Raw genomic sequence first — 24,761 nt, 5'->3', positions numbered from 1 at the left:
GGAGCTAGGCTGTTCTCAGTGGTGGCAGATGACAGAGTAAGGATCAATGGTCTCAGGTTGCAGTGGGAAGGTCTAAGTTGGATATTAGGAAACACTATTTCACTGGGAGTGTGGTGAAGCACTGGAATGGGTTATCTAGAGAGGTGGTGGAATCTCCATCCTTAGAGGTTTTTGAGGCCCGGCTTGACAAAGCCCTGGCTGGGATGATTTACTTGGTGTTTGTCCTGCTTTGAGCAGGTGGTTGAACTAGATGACCTCCTGAGGTCTCTGCCAACTCTAATCTTCTATGAGTCTATGTAGTTTAGTTGTTGCATCTCTTTTTTGTAGACATTCCTAATTCTATTTCAGAATATTCACATTAGGCGGTTGAGCTGATTTAACTACATGACTTTCTAAACTGATTTTGTTAAATCAGTACCGTTTTTGTATGTAGATAAAGCCTTAACTGTGCCTAGATTGAGACTCCCTATTTCTGATGCCAGTTCTTGGACCCACACACTTTAAAGTAGCCCAATTGACCATTGATCACAACAGGCCATCCACCAGTGGAGAATAGCTGGGGCACAGTAACACTTTGGCCACATTCCCATCCTGCCCCTTACAAAGGCCCAATGCCAAGGCTGCAGGAGGAGAAGTTCACTGTAGAAACTGGCTATGCTGATAGATTATTTAATGAAGAGAGAAAATTAATGGCCTTCTGGATCTTTTGTGCCATTAATGGTAAAAGGGTTACATCATAGCAAATATTCTACTTTTTCATGCTCAGTATTAGCCCAGCTCAGCTCCCATTGATATCAGTGGGAGCCTGGGCCCTAAATCTCAGTTTCTTAGACATATTAAAGTGGGGGTAATATTTCAGAAAATTGAAGGCTCTTTATTATTGCTCTTATTTCCTTCTGTCCATTATGAAGTGAAGACTAAAATTCAAAGTTTGGGCCCAATCCAACAAATCTTTTTTCAGGCTAAGTGAACATTAACTCTAATGAACATTTTGATTGAGTAAAGACTGCAGGACTGGGCTACCCATTTGTTGTAAAGATTGGGTATGCATGAAGCCACAGCTACACAAACTACAGTAGATGTATAATACAGAATCACAAACAAAACTGCAGATAACTAAAGGAACAGATTTCAAGGTTCTATTTAGATGCACAAGACATATTTTGTCATGATGTTCATGTAATGTTCTCCTAGAAGTCATATATAGCACTTTTGGCACAGATATCTTAAAGTTAGGAATCAATTAAATTAGAAACTGGGCACAAAAGCACAACTCCGCCAACAAAAGATTGATGGAAAACAAAAACAACGGAAATTGCAAGGAATAGTTTAAAATGATCAAGTTATTTTCATCTTTATATACCAATCTTAGGATAGTATTGAAAAAGTCAGTTGTACAGGTTGCCAGTGGACAATATTTTTAAAGAAGCACTTTTTACACACACATCATTTTATTCCACAGCTGTTTCAAACTGTAGAAACTATTTATTAATATTAATGAAAGAAAATATCCACCCATTTGTTAGAATTCTTCTATCACCCTTTTTACAGAGAGGCATAACTTTCTCTTCCAGACTCCAGTAACAAACATATTTAATGAAGTTAGGATCTTGTAGTTCACTAGTTTGGTGAGTGTATTAAATGTTCTGAGTTTGGTATAATTATTTAAAAATACATGTGGTACTTTAAATTCACATCGCACCTTACAAACATAGATAAGTGACTTCATAATCTAAAATAAAAGACTAACTGCCACATACAGAGCCACTGTATGCATCTTGCACCACTGGCCCAAAGCATTCTGAAGCATCAGTAGAAGAGATTGTGGAAGAATCACAATTGGCAATAACAGGAACATTATAATAAAAGAGGATTCTGCAGCTTGAAAGTGTCTTGAGACTTGAAGTAATCTGCCTATATTCATTCTTATGCAGTCATGATCATACTTAAAACTTATGCCTAAAACCGATGCCACTATACAGTCACGTAGCTGTGATTTTTTTCCCGGTGATGGACAGCCTACACTATCTATTTCCATACTGCACGGAGAAAGGACTTGAAAATACTTTGAGAAAAAGGTGACCCTGTTCAGACTTAACTAAAAGAATGATTTTAAAGAAGAACATTTCAATCAATGCCCAGTAACCAAGGCAAATAGAACACTCTGTGGGAAGGTTTAAGGAAGTGACAAATCCATGTAGTTTTCAGGTCACAAATTTGTGGCCCTTTTGGAGCTCATTCACATGAAGAGGGAAGTGTGTTGACTCACCATAGAAATGAATAGGAGATGAAGCTGTAACATTGAAAGCAGCATAAATGTCACCGATAGTCCTTCAAAAATCCTTGACACACTGGCAGTAGAAATACGTAGGTGTGGCACATAAAACTTTCAATATTCAAAACATGGTGCATAATTGTGCGTGCTATGTAGGCCCACAATAACTGGAAGTCAAAGTTTCAGTGGAAGTAATCATAACCAGAAGCTTTAACTCCCATAATATTACTAGATTGCTGCTGCTGCATTGTCCTTTGATATAAGAGCAGAGGTTCTGCAAAGTTAGGAGATGGTATTTCACATTCTTTCTGGAACAAAGTCCATGATGTTGGTGTCTTTTCCAGCATAACTATTAGAAAAATGTTACAATCATGATCATACTGCTCATATAATCCACCTGTGATCATACTGGATGGCATTAAATACCGTGTACTGCGAGCAACACACTGTAAGCCACATTAGCATGTTACAGAGTACCATGATCAGCGCTATATTTAAAATCATCTACAAGTTCAAATACAGTGCTATATTCCAAATAGCTTACCGATCAGTGGTGTGTGTGTGTGTGTGTGTGTGGCTGTATAATTTGGAGAAAACACACACACACACACACACTGATGGGTAGGATATTTGGGTATACCACTGATGGGTAGGATATATATATGTAAAATAATTCAATGTTATTAATAAATACCAAATTTGAGTGTAAAATGCAATTATAGTAATGTATTCATTTTGAGCACATGAACACCTATTATAGGTAGTTAGAATGGAATTTATTAATTCATATTTTATTGTTTGAAAATAAAGCCCTGAAATATTCTAGCTGTGACCAACAGGGGTTTTCACATGCACATATGTCTTTTTCACAATTACTTATGCGTGTTTGTGCAAGGAGCCCTTCTATATCTCAGATGTATACATAATAGAATTTATTTTAATCAATCAGTGGACAAATAAATTAACAAAAATAATAATTAAAAAAATGTAACTATACTCCCACAGCTCCCTGAGTACATTTTAGAGATCATAAGTTAATCATTAATCCATTCAACTACAGACTTTTTTGATTGGTATAGTATAGATAATATTAAAAGAAGCAAAGTTTGAAAAGAGCAACACCACAAAGAAAACTTCTAGAAAAGATTAATTGGAATAAAGTGTCTGTATTTTAATTCCTATTTAATATTTAATATAATTAATTTAATAATTAGCCCACTTAATTGACATCATGATTAAACTCTGAGCCATTAATGTATAACAGTCAAAGTCTAGAGATGAAGTAAAACCATTTTCACCTTAATTACTGTGTGTGATGTACAAAGTTCAAAGACAGATTATGGTATAGTAAGACATTATAATTAGAGAAAATTAGATTCTAATTTTCAACTGAGGTAAATTCTAATAAAGAAAATGAAGATCACTCAGTCTAAAAATGCAAAAGACACAAATCAGAGAATGTGCCACAGCATCTCCAATTGCTCTTCTTTATATAAAATCTCTTCTGGGAAACTATCATGAACAGAAAACCACTAAACATTAAAGCCATTCAAAATTGTAAAATCAGTTTCTGTTCCCAGTTTTTAGGCCAGGATTCTGCATTTGGATCGGCATAGGATAACTCCCATGTTCATGTGGTGTCACAGTGACCTCAGTGAGATTCCACATGGGGGCAGTGGTCTGGCTGTATAATTTGGAGAAAACTTTCAGATATTTGGAGTAAAATATTATTGAGCTAAAATTGAGCCAGAAGAAAACAGTGCCAGGTCCATAATGTTATTGACAAGGTTACTATCCTCTTGCCTTGTCAGCATTTCTTAGTCCTGTGCTAATACAGTACTCATTAATATCCTGTTACAGAAAGGTAGACAATGCCAGATCACAATTGATGTCCTGCATCTTCCACTGCCAGAATGAACCTTTCTAAAGAACTGGAAAATGGGCAAGTGCTGGGTCTGTACATTTTACAAAAGAATAATAAAACAAACAAGCTAAAGAAACAGGTCCCTCTTTAATGTCTTTTTCTAGAAATCAACCTGTGAAGACATTCATTTAAGCTTCCTTTTACCTTGTTTACATCATGCCATTTTAATTGCTTACTTTGGATTTCTCAGTTGATTTCAACACTGATACAGAGCTTACTGATATTACCTTGATTGTTTCTTACCTCTTATTTTACAGCTATGAACAAAGTCATTACAATCTTCTCTTTTCTTTCCCCCCATCTACCTGGGCTATAGCCCTGTGACTAACCATTCAAGTTTCCACATATGAAATGATCCTTTCACATTCCTTAGCTATGAGCTGTAAAAATAACTCCACAACTAATAAATAATAAAATAATATAAACAAAAATCAAAGATCTAGAAGTATCTTGAGCTCGTCTGAAGATCTGTGATCTGACTTACCTAAATACAGTAAGGGAAATATTTTCCACAAGCTGTCTGGCTTTTCTGAGACATCAGGTACTAAGATCGAGCTTCCATGTTCATTTGTGGTCCATGCCTCAAAGTAGTCTGACTGAATACAGCCCATTATGTTTTTTAGTGAAATTTTTGTTCCTGACAGTGCTGGACATTGAAGTTTCTGTTAATCCATAGAAAAGGTACCACATTGGCTGCAACAGTGTAAAAGCTTCCCCACACTGCCACATCAATGTGTGTCAACCCTTACTTTAAAATACTACCTCTAGGATTCAGAGGGTAGTTCATACTCCTTGCTTATTCCATCTTTTCCTGTCTGCTAAACTTGACCATGAGGACCAATTGTGATGTTCTTTGTAATCCCTGATCACCAGGAATTAGATGAGACCATAACACTAATTTCATACCAACTACTGAATAGTCAGTAGATGGTGGTAATATTCTGTCACTTCCAGCCTGGGCTGGATGTAAACCAAAAACTTAGAGATGAATGGGCCAGATTGCCACATAAATTCTGATAGCCATCCAGTTTCCTACAGAGTCTTTGGGGTCAAATCCACAGGAGGCTGAGTGCAACTCCATTAATGTCAGTGAAATTGCATTCGAATAGGCCAATGGAGAACTCGTCCCATTAAATGTAACAAAATGCCATTAACTTTGAAGTCTTTTATGTTAATACAAAAACTTTATTTTATATGCCTTTCTTAAATGTCCCTTTCCTCCTTGATTCAATATAACTGCTAACTCTTCATTACCAATGTAAAAAGTCAGGCAGAAATTCTGCATATTATAAAGTCTCAGACATCACTGGCAATATCGATAGGCCATGTTCTTATCTGGATGTCTTACTTCACACAACTTTCCTGTAAAAGTTTTCTTTGATATCAAGAGGTAGCTGAAAGCAGCAGGAAGAAATTGTTTGATATTTCTGTACAACTCTAGTCACCCTTTAATATGTAATGAAATTTAGAGGGTTTTTTGGCTTTAAACTCTTTTAATTAAGATGCAAGCCAAGTAAATAGCAGAAAAAACAAGATCTTGTGAATTTGTAGAACTTGAAAACTGGAGTGAGGCTGCATTTTCATATTCTGATAGTGTAGTCAAATATGAATCGGCCTTTCATGTATCTCATAATGGCAAAGAAAAAAGTAAGAAAAGGCCTGAAGCGTGTGTTGCACTATGGACCTCATCTGATAACAAAAAGGAAACCAATGGACAAATACTACATTTGCCATTGTATCTATCAAAGCAGTTAATGTAGAGTTCCCTATGAAAATTGCTGTGTAAATGAAAACTATAAGAATGACAGAAACAAAGGGTCAGGCAGTTCTGTACCCACGCAACATGAAAACAGTCTATTCAGAGTATGCCTTGTATCTCTGTGCTTTGATTTTATCAGGCTTTTTTTTATTTTTAAAGAAGAATACAGCTGGAAATAAAGATTTGCTGCAGCAATACTTACATTAGCCAGATGTGCTAACTCTATCTCTAGAAATGAATCCGCTGTTTTGGGTTCAGGCCTTATAGTCACGACAATGATTTTGGAATTAACAACAGTAAAATTTCTGAAAAATAATGATTAGAAACAAAAGATTCCGTTAATATTAACAGTTACCTCTAACGTTAACAAATTAAAAGAAAGATCCTCTGGATATTTTCAGGTGGTTTCTATACCTAAGAATGAGGCTAGAAAATAAGTTTGTTTTTGATTCGTGTTACCAACCATTCCAGGACAGTGTAAAGATTAGAGAGCAGCAACGCCAACAGAAGCATCATTTCTTAAGTATGAGTCACTGATTAGAAAGAGAGACTGACAAACCAACCTTCAGATAGCCTTTAAATGAACGTCATTCATTTGTCTCAAGGTGGATCTACTGGTTCTGTTTTACAGGAGACAGAACATCTTTCTTTCAAAGTGCTGTCTTTGCCTTTTTCCCCCAACTGCTAACTTTAAAAATGACCACACCACACAGGAAAATGTGTCCCACTTTAAAGGGTAAGAGTGACTTTTACAGCAGCTGCAGAGCAGGTCAGCATCCATCCCTCCCCCCAGGTGACCAGAAGAGAGAGAGTACTATATAGGTCCATGCCAGGCAGGCAAAGTCCTCTTTTTTTCTCCTGGACCAGGTGGCGCAGCACCTCCCTCCCCCTCACCATGGAAGTGGTGAAATAGCAGATTGTCAGGATCTGCTGTGGGCATTTGCAATTCTCACTCCTTTCTTGGGGGGCTGAGAAGGAATTCTCTCCTCACCTCCAGATTGGCCAAGGCGAAGTAAGGGTTTTTTGCCTTCCCCACTGTGGTTTTGGGAGGGCTTAGTTGGGGCAGCATGGAACGGGCATTAAGTAGGATATTGCAACTCATTATGTAAACATGGGGTAGATGTCCAGTGCAGGTACTCCATAGGGAAAGGGTACAGTCATCAGATAAAATGGATTGGTAAAGGATTTAAAGGAGGTATTCATTAAAAGAGAGAAAATAGGGGGTAAGGGGAAGGGGTTTGAGGTTCCTATGACTGATATGTCAGGAAGCAAATCCCCCCTCCTTTATAGTCCTCTCCAGCCCTCATTTAAGGGGAGGATGGTGAAGTCCCAGCAGTGGATTGGCTGGTGTCCAGGATTGGTAAGGGGGAGGGCTGATGGGAAGCCCCCTGGTATTATATGAAAATGATTATGGAATTTCCTGCTCTGTACACTTTTATCTACCAGATACTCCCAGAGAGTTAAGAATAAAGTTGAGGTCTAATTAAACCACCTCCAGCCTCCTGTCCTTCTTCCGGCATAGCCAGACAACGTGAAGATAGATGAGTGCTTTGGGAGAGTCTACTGATTGTTCTATATCTATATCTAACAGAGAAAGGCTGATCCTAATGATTGAAAATCATTTCAAGATACGTATAAGCAACTGCATTATCCAAACACATTTAAACATTCATATTGGCGCTTTCAGGGCTGGATCCAAAGCCTGATGAAGTTAATGGGAGTCTTTGCATTGACTTTGGATCAGGCCCTTACAAATCTCCTTTTAAAATAGATCTTTGTTAACATGTGTTCACTTTAGAAAATATTTGGCTTTCTATAGCTCCTACCATATCCTCAACTACCTTTATGTAGAGCAGGGACTCTCAAACTGGGGGTCGGGACCCCTCAGGAGGTAACGAGGTTATTACATGGAGGGGTTACAAGCTGTCAGCCTCCACCCCCAACCCCGCTTTGCCTGCAGCATCTATAATGGTGTTAATATATTTAAACGTGTTTTTAATTTGTAAGGGGGGTCGCACATAGAGGCTTGCTATGTAAAGGGGTCACCAGTAGAAAAGTTTGAGAACCACTGATGTAGAGTATCTATGTGTATTTTATTGTCACCTCTCTATGACAGAATTCAGTTCTTATCAGGTGATGCCTATGCTAGCAGTGGCAGATTAGCCACTGGGCCAATGGGGACTGTCCCCAGAGACCCCGGCCAATTGGGGATCCCTGGAAAAATGGGCACCCCCGTGCCCTGACCCTGTTCCCTGTCAGAAGTGCTGGGAGGGGGGGCAGTGAGGACTTCAGGCAAAATGGGTTGGGAGGGGCCCCACAAACACCTAATCTACCTCTGCATGCTAGGATAAACAGATGTTTACATGATGTATATAATCCATGTTGCTTATTATCCCTCAGGCTCAGAGCGAGCCTTCAGCTACCAGATAGGAATATTGTTGTGACTCTCAGACCCTTGCTTGCATGGCTTCAATGTTCTTTTTCCCCACCCCCACTCATTTTAAAAATAAGCACAACTGTTCACAGGCGCACATATTAATAGGGCAGACTTTACCATCTATTACAGAAACATCTAGTCCATCTAGATTTTGTTACAATAACATGACATCGCAAATCTTCAATGTTTTTTTTTATTTTCCCTAAGGGAACAGTGCTTGAGAGAGGATTCCATTTTGCTGGAGCACTGAGATATGAAATGTCATTGCCACAATATTAGAAACATAGCTCAACTGAGAGCACAAGGAATCAAACCATTTTTCTGAAGCAGGGCATGAATTCTACGGTCTAATTTAGTTGGCCATGTCATACAACAAGAATTCAAATATTTAAATAGGTTATAGTGCTTATATAAAAAAAGAAACACTGTTTTTTAGTTAACCTCCTATTTTCAATTTTGGTAACACTCTAAATTAAAGCTATTCCGTATTCCTTTTGAGAGTAACATACTACTGCAGCAGACTAATACTTAACAGTAATAAACACATTTCCAATGTAATATGTAGAGCTACAGTTGTGAAACAATTGTTAACATTAATGTTAATACTATGCTTAGTTCCCCATGCATTGCACAGAAAATGTACCCATAAATGCTTTAATAGTATGGCATAATTTGAAAGGAAGCAAAACCAAACAAAATTACAATACATGTTGACTTTCTCTTACGGATCACACAGGATACAAAGTTGGCCTATTAGTCTTTAAGATAAGTCTTTTGTCCAGTTTACGTAAGTGAATGATTGACACCATGAGTCATGTCAGACTTTGTGACTGACCAACATTTTTTGTCTGTACCCAATTTGGGGCTCTTAACTGAAGGGATCTAGACTTTACATCAATGTACTTAAAGTATGAAACCTGTCTCTGTTTCTAGAGACTAACATTAGAGTTGTTCTCTGAAAGTTTTTGTTTAATGATTTTGTGAAGTGCCTCAGACACTTCTGGCATGAAAGGCATGTTAAACAGGAATCAAGTTCACACTGAATGCAAAGGCAGAGTTAATGATGCATTGGTAAGTACAAAGCATTCTATGTATTGCTATTTTCAAGAAAACCCAAGTTGTCTTATTGTAGGGAAATACATTGACAGGTGATAAAGGTCCAAATGACACGGGTCAAATCCAGAAATTATTTACTTAGACAAAAGTTCTATTAATTCCAATGAGAATTTTGTCTGAGTAAAGGCTTCAAAATTCAGGCCAATGAGTGTTTTGGCTGAGTGAGGACTAAGTAAGGGCTTCAGAATTTTCCCTATACTATTAGTTTCAGATCTGAGAGGTAATAGTTTAGAATAGTATTTCTAAAATATAGTTAGGTAATCAAATCCTTTATTTTATAGGTAAATTGGATTTGATAAATAAATAACAAAAAATTTCTATCCAAACATACATATCTCTTCATTATAACTAGATATTGAGATTTCATGGTGATATGAGGTCAGTGGGTGGGGGATTAGTACGAGTTTAGATTAGCCACATTAATCAGGAGAGGTGGAGCTTTGGGTAAGATAAGTGGCAATCTCAAGTAAATGCAAATAAAGTCATTGTATCATATTAAACCATCAGGTATTGTGTAAATGTCATATATGTTACAGGAAAAATAATTAGAAAAGTCATAGAGCTCTATCCTGCAACGTAGTCACTGTTCTGTCCCCAGTCCAACAAAGCACATGAGCAGACCTGTTGAAGTTGATGAGCCTTTTCTGGATTGGGGCCAGAGTTGTCAGCTCCTGAGGAGGAGAGCTGAGAAGGATGGGTGATATGTGGGAGAGCACATTGCAATCTAGTAGCAACAATATGAGGATATGCAAGTAAACTGAGTGCAGAAAAAAAAAGCTTTGCTAACTGCAAAATCATCTCCATTGGATCTGTTATTTTATGTGGGCAAAACTTTAAAAACTACTTTTATGGATAGCATTATGCCATGTGTTCCTTCATAGTACCCAAGAGGGGAATTATACATAATGTTGTTTTGAAAATTATTGTGCTGAAAATCAATTTTCTGAGAATGTAACAACAATATGCATGTTGAGACACCCCAGGGCCTACACCACAGCTGTGGAAACATTATTCAGTGTATACAGTATTCAATGAGGCCCCAGAAATTTCAATAAATTATTAGGAAAACAAAGTCTTGCACATTACAGTACAAAAGTATTGCATACAATATTGCAAAATATGTGTTTACTAAATGAAAATGAGATCATTTCATCTTTCTACTTGTGCATGGGAAGGGAATAACTCTCATTTGGGGAAAAGTATCCATTGTGCCTGTTTATTTTGGGGAAAAAAGTAATATAATTCTAAGTCATTTTAAAGTGGATAGAATAACATACATGCAATAATATACTTATTTGCCTTGTTCAAAAAGGTATTTTAAAGAACAATTAATGTTAATAGGCCCAATTCTCTTTGCTCAGTGAGTTTACAGGATTTATTAATGTTAATGAAGTTATCCTCAGAGTAAATCAGAGTGAAATCAGGTCTTAGCACTCATTGTATACCTTAATTTCCTAATATAGGAGTTTGTGAGAGGTACTATACTGACAGCCCTGGATAATGAAATCCTTAATTTATGACCAAATGTAGTAGGGGGAAACACCTTTCTACTGGGAACTGGAACAACCACAATTCATTTGACATATACTACAGGCACATGGTGATAGAATTCAGTCACTAAAGTCTGGGCCTTATTTACATCAGGTGTCAGCTTCACAGAGGGATGTGGGAACCTACCTTCTACTTCAGGTGCCTAAATCCAAAATGTGGATCTTCAGAATCCCCACTCAGCTGCCTAACCCCATAGGCACCTAAATCCCTGCTAGTGGGCATGTGCAAAACTGTCTCAATCTGGACACTGGCATCTAGCTCACGTCAAAACCCTGATTTCATTCTCAATCTAGGTATCCCCTGCCTGTCTCCCCTGTGGGGTCCAATCCAGTAGGCATGCTCTGAGCACAGCTACTCTGGCAAAATACAGCAGAAAGAGGTGGTGGTTGTAGTGCCCCCCTTATGCCCAAGAGCCGACCACTTAGAGCACTCATGCAGGACGTGGGAGACCTTGATTCAAATACCCAGTCCTAGGTGAGTGCCTTAATCATGGGACTGTAGAGTCATTGTAACTCTCTCTGACCCTATGGATATTTAATTATTTGTGCAAAGAGAAATAGCTTTATAGCTCAGTGATTGGGGCACTCACATGGGAGACCTTGATTCAAGTCTCTACAATACATCAGGCAGAGTAGGAATTGGAACTTGGGTCTCTAATGTCCTGGGCGAGTGCTTTACCCACTGGGTATAAGGGGAGATCCTCCTCCTCAAATCTTTTTTGTTGTTGTTGCAAGAAATGACTGACCTCACTTAGGCATCTGACTCTTGCAGAAGGTTGATGATTGTGAATCCCGTTAGGCACCTAACTCCCCTTTGAGGGTTAGGGCTTAGTGTCCTCTGCATCTCCTACAGGCTATTTTAGGTGGCTCTGTGCTCAGCAGGCTGGCTTTGTGATTCCCATTTTTAGGCACCTAACTCTCCCCATGCCTTGTACAAGGAACCTGGATGCCTAACTCAAGGCTGAGGATTCCACTAAGTGGCAGGATGCCTAAAAATTAGGTGTTGCAATGCTGAGACAATGTCCCCTTTGTAGTTCTCATCCCAGGAATCTATAGGTGAAAAGCTCTGTTCCCCATTACCAATCCACCAAACTATCCAGCCTCCTTCTCCTATCCAGCTGCATTGCATGTGACAAAAAAAAAGTTATATTGTAAATTGTAGCGTGAAAGCTGTTAACCCGTTAAAGAATAACAAATGTTACATCTATCTGTCATTGCATACGGCTTGGAAAATTTGCCTCCCCTCCAAATAAAATGATAAATATTCTTTTTCTTTTTTTAAAAGCACAAAGTAATTCTCTTGTGGTAATCCACAGATCTGCAGACATTTTAGAGCCTGTTTTAAGGAGTGTCACTTTTACAACTACAGTAAAATAGATTTCATATAATTAAGTATTTATTTTCCTCTCATCCCATCCCCTGTCATAGCTGGGATTTAACTCTCTAGGGCCAGTAGCAAAGCTTTAAGTTCATAGCTCCCACCAGTCAAAGTCATTTAGTTTTTCATGCTGCCAGGGCCCAAATTCCTGGGCTCTCAGTGCACACCACAAGGAATCTTGATTTGGCTTAGCTAGTGGTTCATTACTTTGTTTTACTTTATTTCCACTGTTTAGTTGTTAATATATTTCTGGCAGCAGCATTGGTCATTCATTTAGTGCAGCATATTGTAGGATGCTTATCAAATGCCATTTCTAATTTTATTTTGTACATTGTGTCTAGTCACCACACTTATACTAGTTGTTCACCTTACTCCAGAAATAGTGCCATTGTAGCCAATTAGAACAACTAGAATGAAATCCTGTAACTAGATAATTTTTATTGTCAAATGAAAAGCTTTCAAATAAAAAAACCCACCCTAATGTCAAATAGTCAGAAGCCTGTAATTTCTGCTTTACTAAGTGTTGATGAAATTCAAAGAGTACAACTTGTCTGGAGGAGGTATATATTAGTAGGGGAATGGAATCCTCTACCTCTCCCTGGAGGTAATAACCAGGTCCTAATAAATTGGTGTAGCACCATTCAAATCAATACAAATAATTCTAGTTTTTAATTCTAATTTAATGTATGTTTCAGTTCAGTTTTCTGGAAAGTGTCTAATGGATACAGTTATTTAGCATAAAACATGGTTGGAGTTTTTCAGATTCAGGGTTGTATCTGAATGAACATTCCATTAGTAAGATTTAGAGCTCTAGTGTCTTTGCTGTCATACCTTGAGTCTTCAGATCAAATTATGAATGTAGTTGCTGCAGGCAATGAAATGCAACACACTCCATTACCTGATTAGCTGATGGATATAAATTGTATATGTATCAGCAATCTAATTTCAGTATGAAGAAGATTAGAAGAAGATGATTAGGGTTGGAAGAGACCTCAGGAGGTCATCTAGTCCAATGCCCTGCTCAAAGCAGGACCAACATGAACTAAATCATCCAGCCAGGGCTTTGTCAAGCCGGGCCTTAAAAACCTCTAAGGATCGAGATTCCACCACCTTCCTAGATAACCCATCCCAGTGCTTCATCACCCTCCTAGTGAAATAGTGTTACTTAATATCCAACCTAGACCACCCCCACAGCAAATTGAGACCATTGCTCCTTGTTCTGTTATCTGCCACCCTTGAGAACAGTTGAGCTCCATCCTCTTTGGAACCCCGCTTCAGGTAGTTGAAGGCTGCTATCAAATCCCTCCTCACTCTTCTCTTCTGCAGACTAAACAATCCCAGTTCCCTCAGCCTCTCCTCATAAGTCACGTGCCCCAGCCCCCTAATCATTTTAGTTGCCCTCCGCTGAACTCTCTCCAATTTGTCCACATCCTTTCTATAGTAGGGGGTCCAAAACTGGACGCAATACTCCAGATGTGGCCCCACCAGTGCCGAATAGAGAGGAATAATCACTTCCCTCGATCTGCTGGCAATGCTCCTACTAATGCAGCCCAATATGCCGTTAGCCTTCTTGGCAATGAGGGCACACTGCCGACTCATATCCAGCTTCTCATCCACTGTAATCCCCAGGTCTTTTTCTGCAGAACTGCTGCTTAGTCAGTTGGTTCCCAGCCTGTAGTGGTGCAAGCCTCTGCATTTGTCCTTGTTGAACCTCATCAGATTTCTTTTGGCCCAATCCTCCAATTTGTCTAGGCCACTCTGAACCCTATCCCTACCCTCCAGTGTATCTACTCTCCCCCGACCTTAGTGTCATCTGAAACTTGCTGAGGATGCAATCCATCGCATCATCCAGCTCATTAATAAAGATGTTGAACAAAACCAGCCCCAGGACAGACCCCTGGGGTACTCTGCTTGATACCAGCTGCCAATTAGACAGCGAGCCATTGATCACTACCTTTTGAGCCTGACAATCTAGCCAGTTTTCTATCCACCTTATAGTCCATTCATCCAATCCATACTTTTTTAACTTGCTGGCAAGAATATTGTGGGAGACTGTATCCAAAGCTTTGCTAAAGGCAAGATATATCACATCCACTGCTTTCCCCATGTCCACAGAGCCAGTTATCTCATCATAGAAGGCAATCAGGTTGGTCAGGCATGACTTGCCCTTGGTGAATCCATGTTGACTGTTCCTGATCACCTTCCTCTCCTCCAAGTGCTTCAAAATGGTTTCCTTGAGAACCTGCTCCATGATTTTTCCAGGGCCTGAGTTGAGGCTGACCGGTCTGTAGTCCCCCAGGTTCTCCTTCTTTCCTTTTTTAAAGATGGGCACTATATTTGCCATCCAGGACCTCTCCCGATCACCATGACTTTTCAAAGATAATGGCCAACGGATCTGCAATCACATCAGCCAATTCCCTCAGCACCCTCTGATGCATTAGATCTGGACCCATGGACTTGTGTATGTCCAGCTTTTCTAAATAGTCCTTAACCTGTTCTTTCACCACTGAGGGCTGCTCACCTCCTCCCCATACTGTGTTTCCCACGACAGCAATGTGGGAGCTGACCCTCATCTGTGAAGACCGAGGCAAAAAAAACATTGAGTATGTCAGCTTTTTCCACATCATTTGTCACTAGGTTGCCTCCCCCATTCATTAAGGGTCCCACACTTTCCCTGACCTTTTCCTTGTTGCTAACATACTTGTACAAAATCCTTTTTGTTACCCTTCACATCCCTTGCTAGCTGCAACTTCAGTTGTGTTTTGGGCTTCCTGATTACATCTCCGCATGTTCAAGCAAATATTTTTATATTCCTCCCTTCTCATCTGTCCAAGTTTCCATTTCTTGTAAGCTTCCTTTTTGTGTTTAAGCTCACTGAAGATTTCACTCTTAAGCCAAGCTAGTCGCCTGTCATATTTGCTATTCTTTCTGCTCATCGGGATGGTTTGTTCCTCCACCTTCAATAAGGCTTCTTTAAAATACAGCCAGCTTTCCTGGACTCCTTTCCCCCTCATATTAGCCTCCCATGGGATCCTGCCTATCAGTTCCCTAAGGGAGTCAAAGTCTGCTTTTCTGAAGTGCAGGGTATTTTTCTACTCTCCTTTCTTCCTTTTGTCAGGATCCTGAACTCAGCCATCTCATGATCACAGCTGCCCAGGTTCCCACCAACTTCTACTTCCCCTACCAATTCTTCCCTGTTTGTAAGCAGCAGGTCAAGAGGAGAACAGCCCCTGGTTGGTTCCTCCAGTTGTTGCACCAGGAAGTTGTCCCCAACACTCTCCAAAAACTTCCTGGATTGTCTGTGCACTGCAGTATTGCTTTCCCAGCAGATGTCAGGGTGATTGAAGTCCCCCATTAGAACCAGGGCCTGTGATCTGGAAACTTAGCTTAATTTTCCAGGGAAAGCCTCATCTACCTCATCCTCCTGGTCCGGTAGTCTATAGCACACACCCACCATGACATCACCCTTGTTGCTCTCACTTCTAAACTTAACCCAAAGACTCTCAACAGGCTTTTCTCCAGTTTCATACTGCAGCTTTGAGCAATCATACTGCTCTCTTATATACAGTGCAACTCCTACACCTTTCCTCCCCTGCCTGTCCTTCCTGAATGGTTTATACCCATCCATGACAGTGCTCCAGTCACATGAGCTACCTCACCAAGTCTCTGTTATTCCAATCACATCATAGTTCTTTGACCTTGCCAGGACTTCCAATTCTTCCTGTTTGTTTCTCAGGCTTATTGCGTTCATGTACATGCACCTAAGATAACTAGCTGATTGCCCTACTTTCTCAGTATGAATCAGGAGGCCTCAATGTTGCGCCCTCCTCCTTGTGTTTCTTCCCGGTATCCCACTTCCCCACTTACCTCAGGGCTTAGGTCACTGTCCCCTGGCGAACCTAGTTTAAAGCCCTCCTCACTAGGTTAGCCAGCCTGCTTGTGAAGATACTCTTCCCTTTCTTTGTTAGGTGGATCCCACCTCTTTCTATCAATCCTTCTTCCCAGAACAACAACCCATGGTCGAGGAATCCAAAGCCCTCTCTCCAACACCACTTGTGCAACCATGCATTTACCTCCACAATTCAACAGTCCCTACCTGGGCCTTTTCCTTCAACGGGGAGGATGGACGAGAACATGAATTGTGCCTCAAACTCCTTTATCCTTCTTTCCAGAGCCATGTAGTCTGCAGTGACCTGCTCAAGGTCATTCTTGGCAGTATTATTGGTGCCCACATGGAGAAGTAGGAAGGGGTAGAGGTCCGAGGGCTTGATCAGTCTCCGCAGACACTCCATCACATCCAGGCAAGCAGCACACTGCTCGAGTCTCTCAGTCTAGTCGGCAGATGGATGACTCTGTCCCTCTTAGGAGGCAGTCCCCAACCAACACCACCTGTCTCCTCCTCATGGGAGTGGAGGTTGTGGAACCCCCATCCCTAGAACAATGCATCTCATGCCTTCTAGTCGATGGGGTCTCCTTCTGATCCCTTCCCTCAGATGGCTCTTCCAAATCATTCTCTGTGGTAGTACCTGTGCAGAGAGCCTGATCTTACCTCTAGCTGCATAGGGGGTACATGGTTTGTCCTCATTCTTTTTCTGGAGGTCACATTCTGCCAATTTTTCCCCGTTCTGCACTGCCCTCTCTGATTCTTCGGCATGTTGTGCCTCCAGAACCAAATGCTGACTTCATTTTCTCTGATGCAACGCAAGGTTGATACTTGCTTCTTTAGTCCTTTAACCTTCTCTTCTAATATGGAGACCAGTTTGCACTTTGTACGATGAAGTCACTTCTATCCTCTGGGAGAAAGACAAACATCCTGTGCAGGTCACAACAGCTGATCGCTCATTATCCATGTCTTCCTTCTAAAAGCATCCTCAAATGTTGTATTTACTTTTCACAGAAGCCTGAAAGGCAAAGACACTCTGTGGAAACTCCCCCGAGGCAAACTTCCTCTGTTTGCCTGTCCTCTATTTGCTGCTCACTCAGTTCCGAACTGGCTGCCTTTTTATAAGGCTGCAGGCTAGAAGCAGTTGGCCCAGCTCAAAGCCTTCCCTCTAATCAACCACTCAAGGCCTCCCAATTCACGTTTTTCAAACAAATAAACAAACACACACACACACACACACACACATACACACGGTCAGTCACACTTTTCAAACAAACAAGCACACCATCAAACAGTCCCTGCAACTAGTTCTAGTCAAACAAATGGTCACAACAGACAAACACTCGGATATTCACCCCACCAGATCACAACACAATCCCCTAATACAGCACTCACCTTAGCTACTCTCAGATGGTTCCCAGGCAAACTTCCTCTGTTTCTCTGTCCTCTGTTCGCTGCTCACAATAAATACTGATGAAGTGCAACAATGTACATAAGATACTAATGCCCTCATTCAGAAGGTCTTATACACATACTAGGTTTTTATTCCTGATGCGCATACACAAACTTAATCCACAATACCACGTTTGCAGAATTTGTATCACAATATGGGCAGCTCAAAAGTTGACTCTATTTACACAGAACACACTGTGGGGCATCGGGAGATAACTGTATCATCTCATCTTCAGTTCTAAAGGCTTTATTTATAAATAAAGACAGAGCACCAAGCCACACAGGCCTGGAAGCTCACTTTTTATGGAAGGCTGGTCAGTTGTTCAGAGGAGAGGTCAGCTTGCTGTGGAAGCCAAGAACCAGCTGAAAGTAGCAGAGTCAATGGCAAAAATCACATGCAAAATAGCTGTACTTCTTTCAAGACTCACAATGCCCTGTTCACTATACATTTAGGACCCAATCACTCACCTAAGAAGTCTAGCAGTTTAGGATTTTTGTCATCAACCTCAATGGGGGAAGCAATGAATCATTAATTCCTATCCATCCAGAGTACAGAGAGGAGTGCCCTGAATAGTTTTGAATGTGCAGATGGATGGACTTCTGTAGTCCAGACTTGTTTTCTATAAATTAAAATTAAGAAGCTAGGAGTGCTGACAGGGCCTGGCCATTGATAGCTCTTTATAAAATAAAAGTTTGAATGATTCATGGCCACCTTGATGCTCTTCCGTGGCTGGCAGACTTTCCCTAAGGTATTCCAGAGACAGCTGAATATGATAGTCATTTGGCTTTATATCTCAGCGTGTGGAATAATAGAGAGAAACTGCTGCCATAAACAACTCTTCCTGGCTTCTTTCCTGGTTTCAGGAGTTAGCATGCCAAATAGAAAAATGTTCACCAAAATTTGAGAACAGTATGATTTATTCTTTATGCAGTACCATAAGTGTGAATGGTTCCTTAAGAGTACTTCTCTAGGTGGCAATGTCCTGACATTTGAGGTAGACATTTAGTTAATTAAGGTATCGAGGGGCCAAGAGAATGGTGCACTGCGTAGAGATTTCTACCCTAAAAAAATAGTGGCTAGCCACTACAAGTGCAGAACACATTAGAACTTAATTGGGAAGCTATTTTCTTCAGGACTAACCTCTTTTTTCTTCTTTTTTTTTTTTCAGATTATCATTGGCAAAAAAAATCTGCATATTTTTCTCCTATCTCCTTTTGGTCATGATTTCACTCCAACTCTGGGCAAGAGAGAGAAAAGTATCTGGGGTTTCTACTTCACTAATAACTATTATGAAACAATGTTCATTGATTGATTGTGAAACAAAAAAGATATCAGTAGTAGCTACTGCACGTAAGACTGTCTGAAAACATGGAGGTATTTGATTCAATGGTGCTGGAAGAAAAGAGAGAATATTGGTTTCTAGTATTTTAGGCTGCCTGGGAGTAAAGTGAGCTCTCCCTTTCTATTTAGATACTTGTGCAGATCTCAGAACTTGAGTATTTGAGCTGTACAGGTATATGCATTTCTTCTTTCCAAAAAAGTTCCTTCATATAACCCTACTATCCTCTGCTAATGCAATTTAATTGAAAACATATCTGGAAGCTAACGGTGGTGGCTTTCGTGAAAGTGAGGCCAGGCACAATCAGTATATCTTTGCTACAGCACTTTCACTAAACTGATGAGCAGCAGTTTTAAGTACAAGTACATGAAGCCTGAGTATTTTTTACAATTATCCATCAGCTTACATACTTACAAAGGAAACTTCCTTCCTACCCCAGCCCCAGCCCCCCAAGCTAAAGTTCAGAAAAAACATTTACAATATAGCAATATGATTAACAAATCATTAACATAGTATACACAATGATGCATTAAAGAAAGACAATTTTATTTTTTTAAATAATAGTTGTAAAAAGTTTATAATATACTATAAAAAACTACATAAACAAATATGGCCCTTGTTGACTGATTTCACCTTGAGATTTCCTACAGTCATGTCCCTGAAGTAATGTAATTTATGTTGCATATCTTAATAGTTTCTTACCTTAAAGTGGGCAAAATAAGTTCTAAATTTTTGTACAGCACTGCTCCAAGCACAAATACAGTGGATTCATCTAGTTCTAAAATAAGAAATAAAAGTTAAAAATATCTTAGTCAGCACATGCCTCTATGGATAGTATTTATCATTCCAATATATGTTTTATTTTTAAAGAAATCATCATTAGGGCTCTACCAAACTCATGAAAAATGCATCACAGACATGTAATCTGCTCTCCCCCATGAAATCTGGTCTTTTGTGTACTTTTACCGTGTACTATACTCTTTTATACTATAGAGTAAAAGTATATACAAGTACACAGTGTTTCTCAAACTGGGAGTCCCAACTCAAAAGGGGGTCTCAAGCCTATTGTAGAAGGATCGCAGTATTGACACGTCTACTTCTGTGCTGCTGAGCTGAGTGGCTGGAGAGCTGGGGCTGCTGGCCACGTGCCAGGTCTGAACGCAGTGCCGCTACCCGGAGCACCACAGAAGTAGGCATAGTAGTACTGCCACCCTTACTTCTGCGCTGCTGCTGGTGGTGACACTGCCTTCAGAGCTGGGTGGCCAGAGAGCAACGGCTGCTGGCTGGGGACCCAGCTCTGAAGGCTGCGCTGCTCCTGGTGGTGGCGCTGCCTTCAGAACTCAGCACCTGTCTGGCAGCTGCCGCGCTCCAGCTGCCCAGTTCTGAAGGCAGCCCAGAAGTAAGAGTGGCAATACTGCGACCCCGCTACAATAGCTTTGCAACCCCATTTTGGGTCAGGACCCCCAGTTTGAGAAATGCTGACTTAAGGGCTTTACATGTTTATATTTTTCTGTTTTTCAATACATATTGATGCTTTTTTACAACTCCGTGAAATTTAAGTATCTGAAGTCATGAAAATGTTATAACTGTGAAATTTACAAAAATGGACCGTGAATTTGGTAAGGCCCTAATCATCATTGTTGTGAAATATATTCTGCAGAACTCTGTTTATAATGTTAGAACATATCAGACATAAGAACGGCCATACTGGGTCAGACCAAAGGTCCATGTAGCCCAGTATCCTGTCTTCTGCCATTGTCAGGTGCTTCAGAGGAAATGAACAGAACAGATGAATCAAGTGATCCATACCCTATCATCCACTTAGAATTGCTCTTTAATAAGATCCATCAGTATGTAGCAAACTCTGTCAGTGCTTTCCAATGTATTTGTCTTCATTCTGATATATCCAGAGAAACCATCTTTAGAGGGCATTTTTTAATATGAAGGGGGCAGATACTTTAATGTGGCTTATTTGCACTGCACCACTAGTATATATTGTCCCTAAAACCTGTGTAACTACTCTGGGGAGGATTAGCCAGTACAAGTCAGATCAGCCTTTAGGATATTCTAATTTGGTAGAGGAAGATTGGTCCTGCTATCACAGCGATTGTAGGACCAGGGCAATGCATAGAATAGCTTTAAGTCATCTATGAACATACGTTTGCAAGGAGAGCACTGTGCAGAATAGCTGGATCCCAAGATTTTGCCTGACATGAATTAATACTGAATATTGAAAATATTGGCAATACAATGAAGCAAATACTTTGCATTTCTACAGGATCTTTTGTCCAAGAATCTGAAAGTTCTTTACCTACCTTAATTAAGATTCACCACATATATTTAAGGCTGGGTAAGTATTTTTATTATTATTATAAGACCCATTTTAAAGATTGTTAGCAAAAGAACTAGGACATTAAGTACTAGCTAGATGAGTCCATACTTCCCAGTTTCCTCAGTCTAACTATTAAATATACACTTATCCTCTAATAAAATATAATACCTGAATGCTTCTTTACCTGATGACATTGGAGTGAAGATATTTTTTGGAATGACAACTCTGTCTTCTGAGTTTCGTGCCCAGTCAACCATTCCTTTCCTTCCTTTCATTGGGAAATTGATGTCTGTTAAAACAGATGCTGCAGGAAGCTTCTGAATGCTAGCCACTATTAAGAGAAATCATAAAATCAAATAAAATGTGTTTTACACCTCAAAGCATTATTAAGAGGTCATAACAGTAAAGTAGTAACAAAAATGTACAATAATGTATTTAATATAAAATGAAAATTTATAAGGATATTAACTGGGACCACACACTTTATTTTCAATTTATTAGATAGTTCTACTGTGGATTACTGTTATGGCATTGATTCTATCACTTGTCAGCCAGGTTTATGTTAACTCTCTTAACAAGGATTATTGAATGCGCTGGCTCATACCCTGAAATTCACATGTAAGCACATATCTGAGCTGTGTCTTCAGAGCAAATTCTGAAATTATTAAATGTGACAGTACAAGGAAGAGGATGCTTCAAATTGCTTTGGGAGCAATAACTGCTAGAATCAGGCTAATGAAGCAATAACAGTTCCTCTATCCCCTGCACAGGCACAAAAATATCTGGCGACAGATCCATTAAAGAGATTCATATACTAAAGCTACTGTTGTTTCCATACAAAGCAGAATAACAAAATATACCACATGATCAGTTTCCCTTAAAACAACAATTCCTCACCATGAAATATTTATTGTATGAGTTTTTTAAACTAAAAAAACCACAACTAAATATACATAACATCACTGAGCTGAACAGAAAGAAAGACAAACCTTATAATAGGCAATTTGGAATTTTGTTTACCCATCTTAGTTTTCTTTCTGTTTTTAACTCATTTTTTATCTAGAAATCAGTTTTATCTTTGCCTTGAAATCTGAGTGCAACTCCATGGCAACACTGTCAATGTCTAGTAAGATTCAGGCTACTTTTAATCATCTGACAGTGATGCAAGTCTTTATGCACATTCAGAGAGATGATAAGCAATCTGTTTGGAGGTAGCTCCATTCCTAATGTAAACCATGATGATAAGCATTTCTAGTGCAATGCTTTTCCTAATTAATTTATGACAGAGATAATAGAGTTGGTGCAATTTGCACATGAGGTCAATTCCGTGATTTGCATATTGATTTCACTGCAAGTGTTCCATAGAGGAGTTAAAGAGAAAGACAATCACAGCAGCAAAATTAAAGTAGGAAACTATTAAGCATCTCATAAGTGGATTTCATTTTAAAGGAAAAATAAGTTAACATTACCAGCTCCACAAATGTATTATTTGACAACTGGCTCTTAGTTCCAAATTAGAGTGGTTATGTATTATAGCATCACATTAGTGAGGTTGTACTCAAGGCTCTTCCGGGCTCTCTGTTATAAAACTATCACCAGGGGTTTATTGTGACAGTTAAAATCGTCTCTAGGTTACAATTTGGCATATAAATTCACAGCCCTAGAGGAATGTTTTTCCTTGTCAAATTTTGGTTGGCATGTGTGTTTGTGTGTAGTGGGGAGAAGGTAGAGTTCAGATGTTTCAGAATTATTGGAGCATAAAATGGATTGCATATTTTTTCACATACTTTATAATTCCAATATTAAATACATTAATCTTGTATAAAGGAAATTTTCCTGGTTATTGGAGCCTAATTAGAGAGTTTAATTTACAGCAAACCAATTTAAAACTATGTTTATTTAGTTTCCAAAAGTAAATACATGTAATACATCAGAGGGGTAGCTGTGTTAGTCTGGATCTGTAAAAAGCGACAAAGAGTCCTGTGGCACCTTATAGACTAACAGACGTATTGGAGCATAAGCTTTCATGGGTGAATACCCACTTCGTCAGACGCACGAAAGCTTATGCTCCAATACTTCTGTTAGTCTATAAGGTGCCACAGGACTCTGTTGCTTTTTACATGTAATACAATTAACATGGTCACACTCCTTAACACATATTCTTATTTTAGTCACAGAGTATCTGTCTGGCTATCATTCTGAAGTTATACTATTTCATCTGTGCATCAGAAAGGCTGTTCCTCATTTTTCAGATAAACAAAACAAAACAGGAAATCAATGTTATTCAATGGAATTCATTCCGCAGGACAGAAAATCATTTTAGAAGTGGTGAAATGTTAAAGGTCAAGGACTATATTTCTTTGGATTCTATCTATATATTTTTAACTCAGCCCACTATCATGATACTTAAGTACCTCTCAGACACAAAGACTCCAAAACAGCCATTAAGGATAAGCGGTTAATAATACACAAGTTAAACATTCAGTTAATGGCTTTCATAATACAAAATAATCCTATATGTGGTTTAGACCAGTTGTTCTTTCCCTAAAAATAAAAACCAACCACATAAAAAGCTCTCAGTTTAATTTTGTGAAAGTTGCCAGATCTATACTCTGGAGAATGAAATTCTCTGCTTAGCCAGAAAGCAGGCAACAGCCATGCAAGCTCAATTGTGAACAAGCCACAGCCTTGTTCTGAAAGGATTATCTGTAGGGATCAGTGTAGATGATCAGATCACATCAAGCCCTGTCATTCTTTAGCCACTTTGCCGAGACTACACATAATGTGTGTCCATTAATGTCAGCTATGACAATGGAGATATGGGTACATAGTTCATTAGAATCCGGACAGAGGCCCTATTAAGTTCAGTCCCTATTAAGATACCCGCAGGATACATAAAGGGGCACCACATTCTGTACAGTAACAAATCTTCAGCACTGCGGTACATCATATTTTAATTCTAAAACTAAATTTCATCCACATTGAATATTAATATGTGACTCATCACAGAGATCTTGGAGCACGACCAGCTGCATTTCCATTGTGAAATGATGCTTCAGTGTTCTCAGACTCAATTTTAATCTGCAGCATAAAAAATAACTGTTTACTGTGATGTGAGTGTTGAAATCAGAGGGGCATTTAGGGAAGCCTGCATGTAATTCAGGTGCCAGGTCATTCACATACCAGGAACTCAAATGTCATTTCCTTACATAAGTATCCTACACAGAGAATAAAACAGAATGACATTTTATTCACTCTATTTTATCGTGTTCTCTGTATGTTATATTTGCATTAGGAATGATGATCCAGCTACTG

General features: G+C 39.4%; 1 protein-coding gene across 1 annotated transcript in view; it reads right to left on the bottom strand.

The window, feature by feature from the left end:
• The window catches only part of ADGRB3 (adhesion G protein-coupled receptor B3), a 646,981-nt gene that overhangs the window by 222,996 nt on the left and 399,224 nt on the right, over window positions 1-24,761 (bottom strand). The window contains exons 14-16 of the mRNA XM_045011262.1: window positions 21,631-21,777; window positions 19,817-19,892; window positions 6,161-6,263 (exon numbers count right to left, since the gene is read on the bottom strand). Of these exons, the coding sequence (XP_044867197.1) occupies window positions 6,161-6,263; window positions 19,817-19,892; window positions 21,631-21,777 (326 nt within the window). The remainder of the gene's footprint in view (window positions 1-6,160; window positions 6,264-19,816; window positions 19,893-21,630; window positions 21,778-24,761) is intronic.

The sequence above is a fragment of the Mauremys mutica genome, chromosome 3, assembly GCF_020497125.1.
Source record: "Mauremys mutica isolate MM-2020 ecotype Southern chromosome 3, ASM2049712v1, whole genome shotgun sequence".
NCBI classification, from domain to species: domain Eukaryota; kingdom Metazoa; phylum Chordata; order Testudines; family Geoemydidae; genus Mauremys; species Mauremys mutica.
The sequence above is the reverse complement of the archived record's forward strand: the minus strand, read 5'-3'. Positions and strand labels throughout refer to the sequence as shown.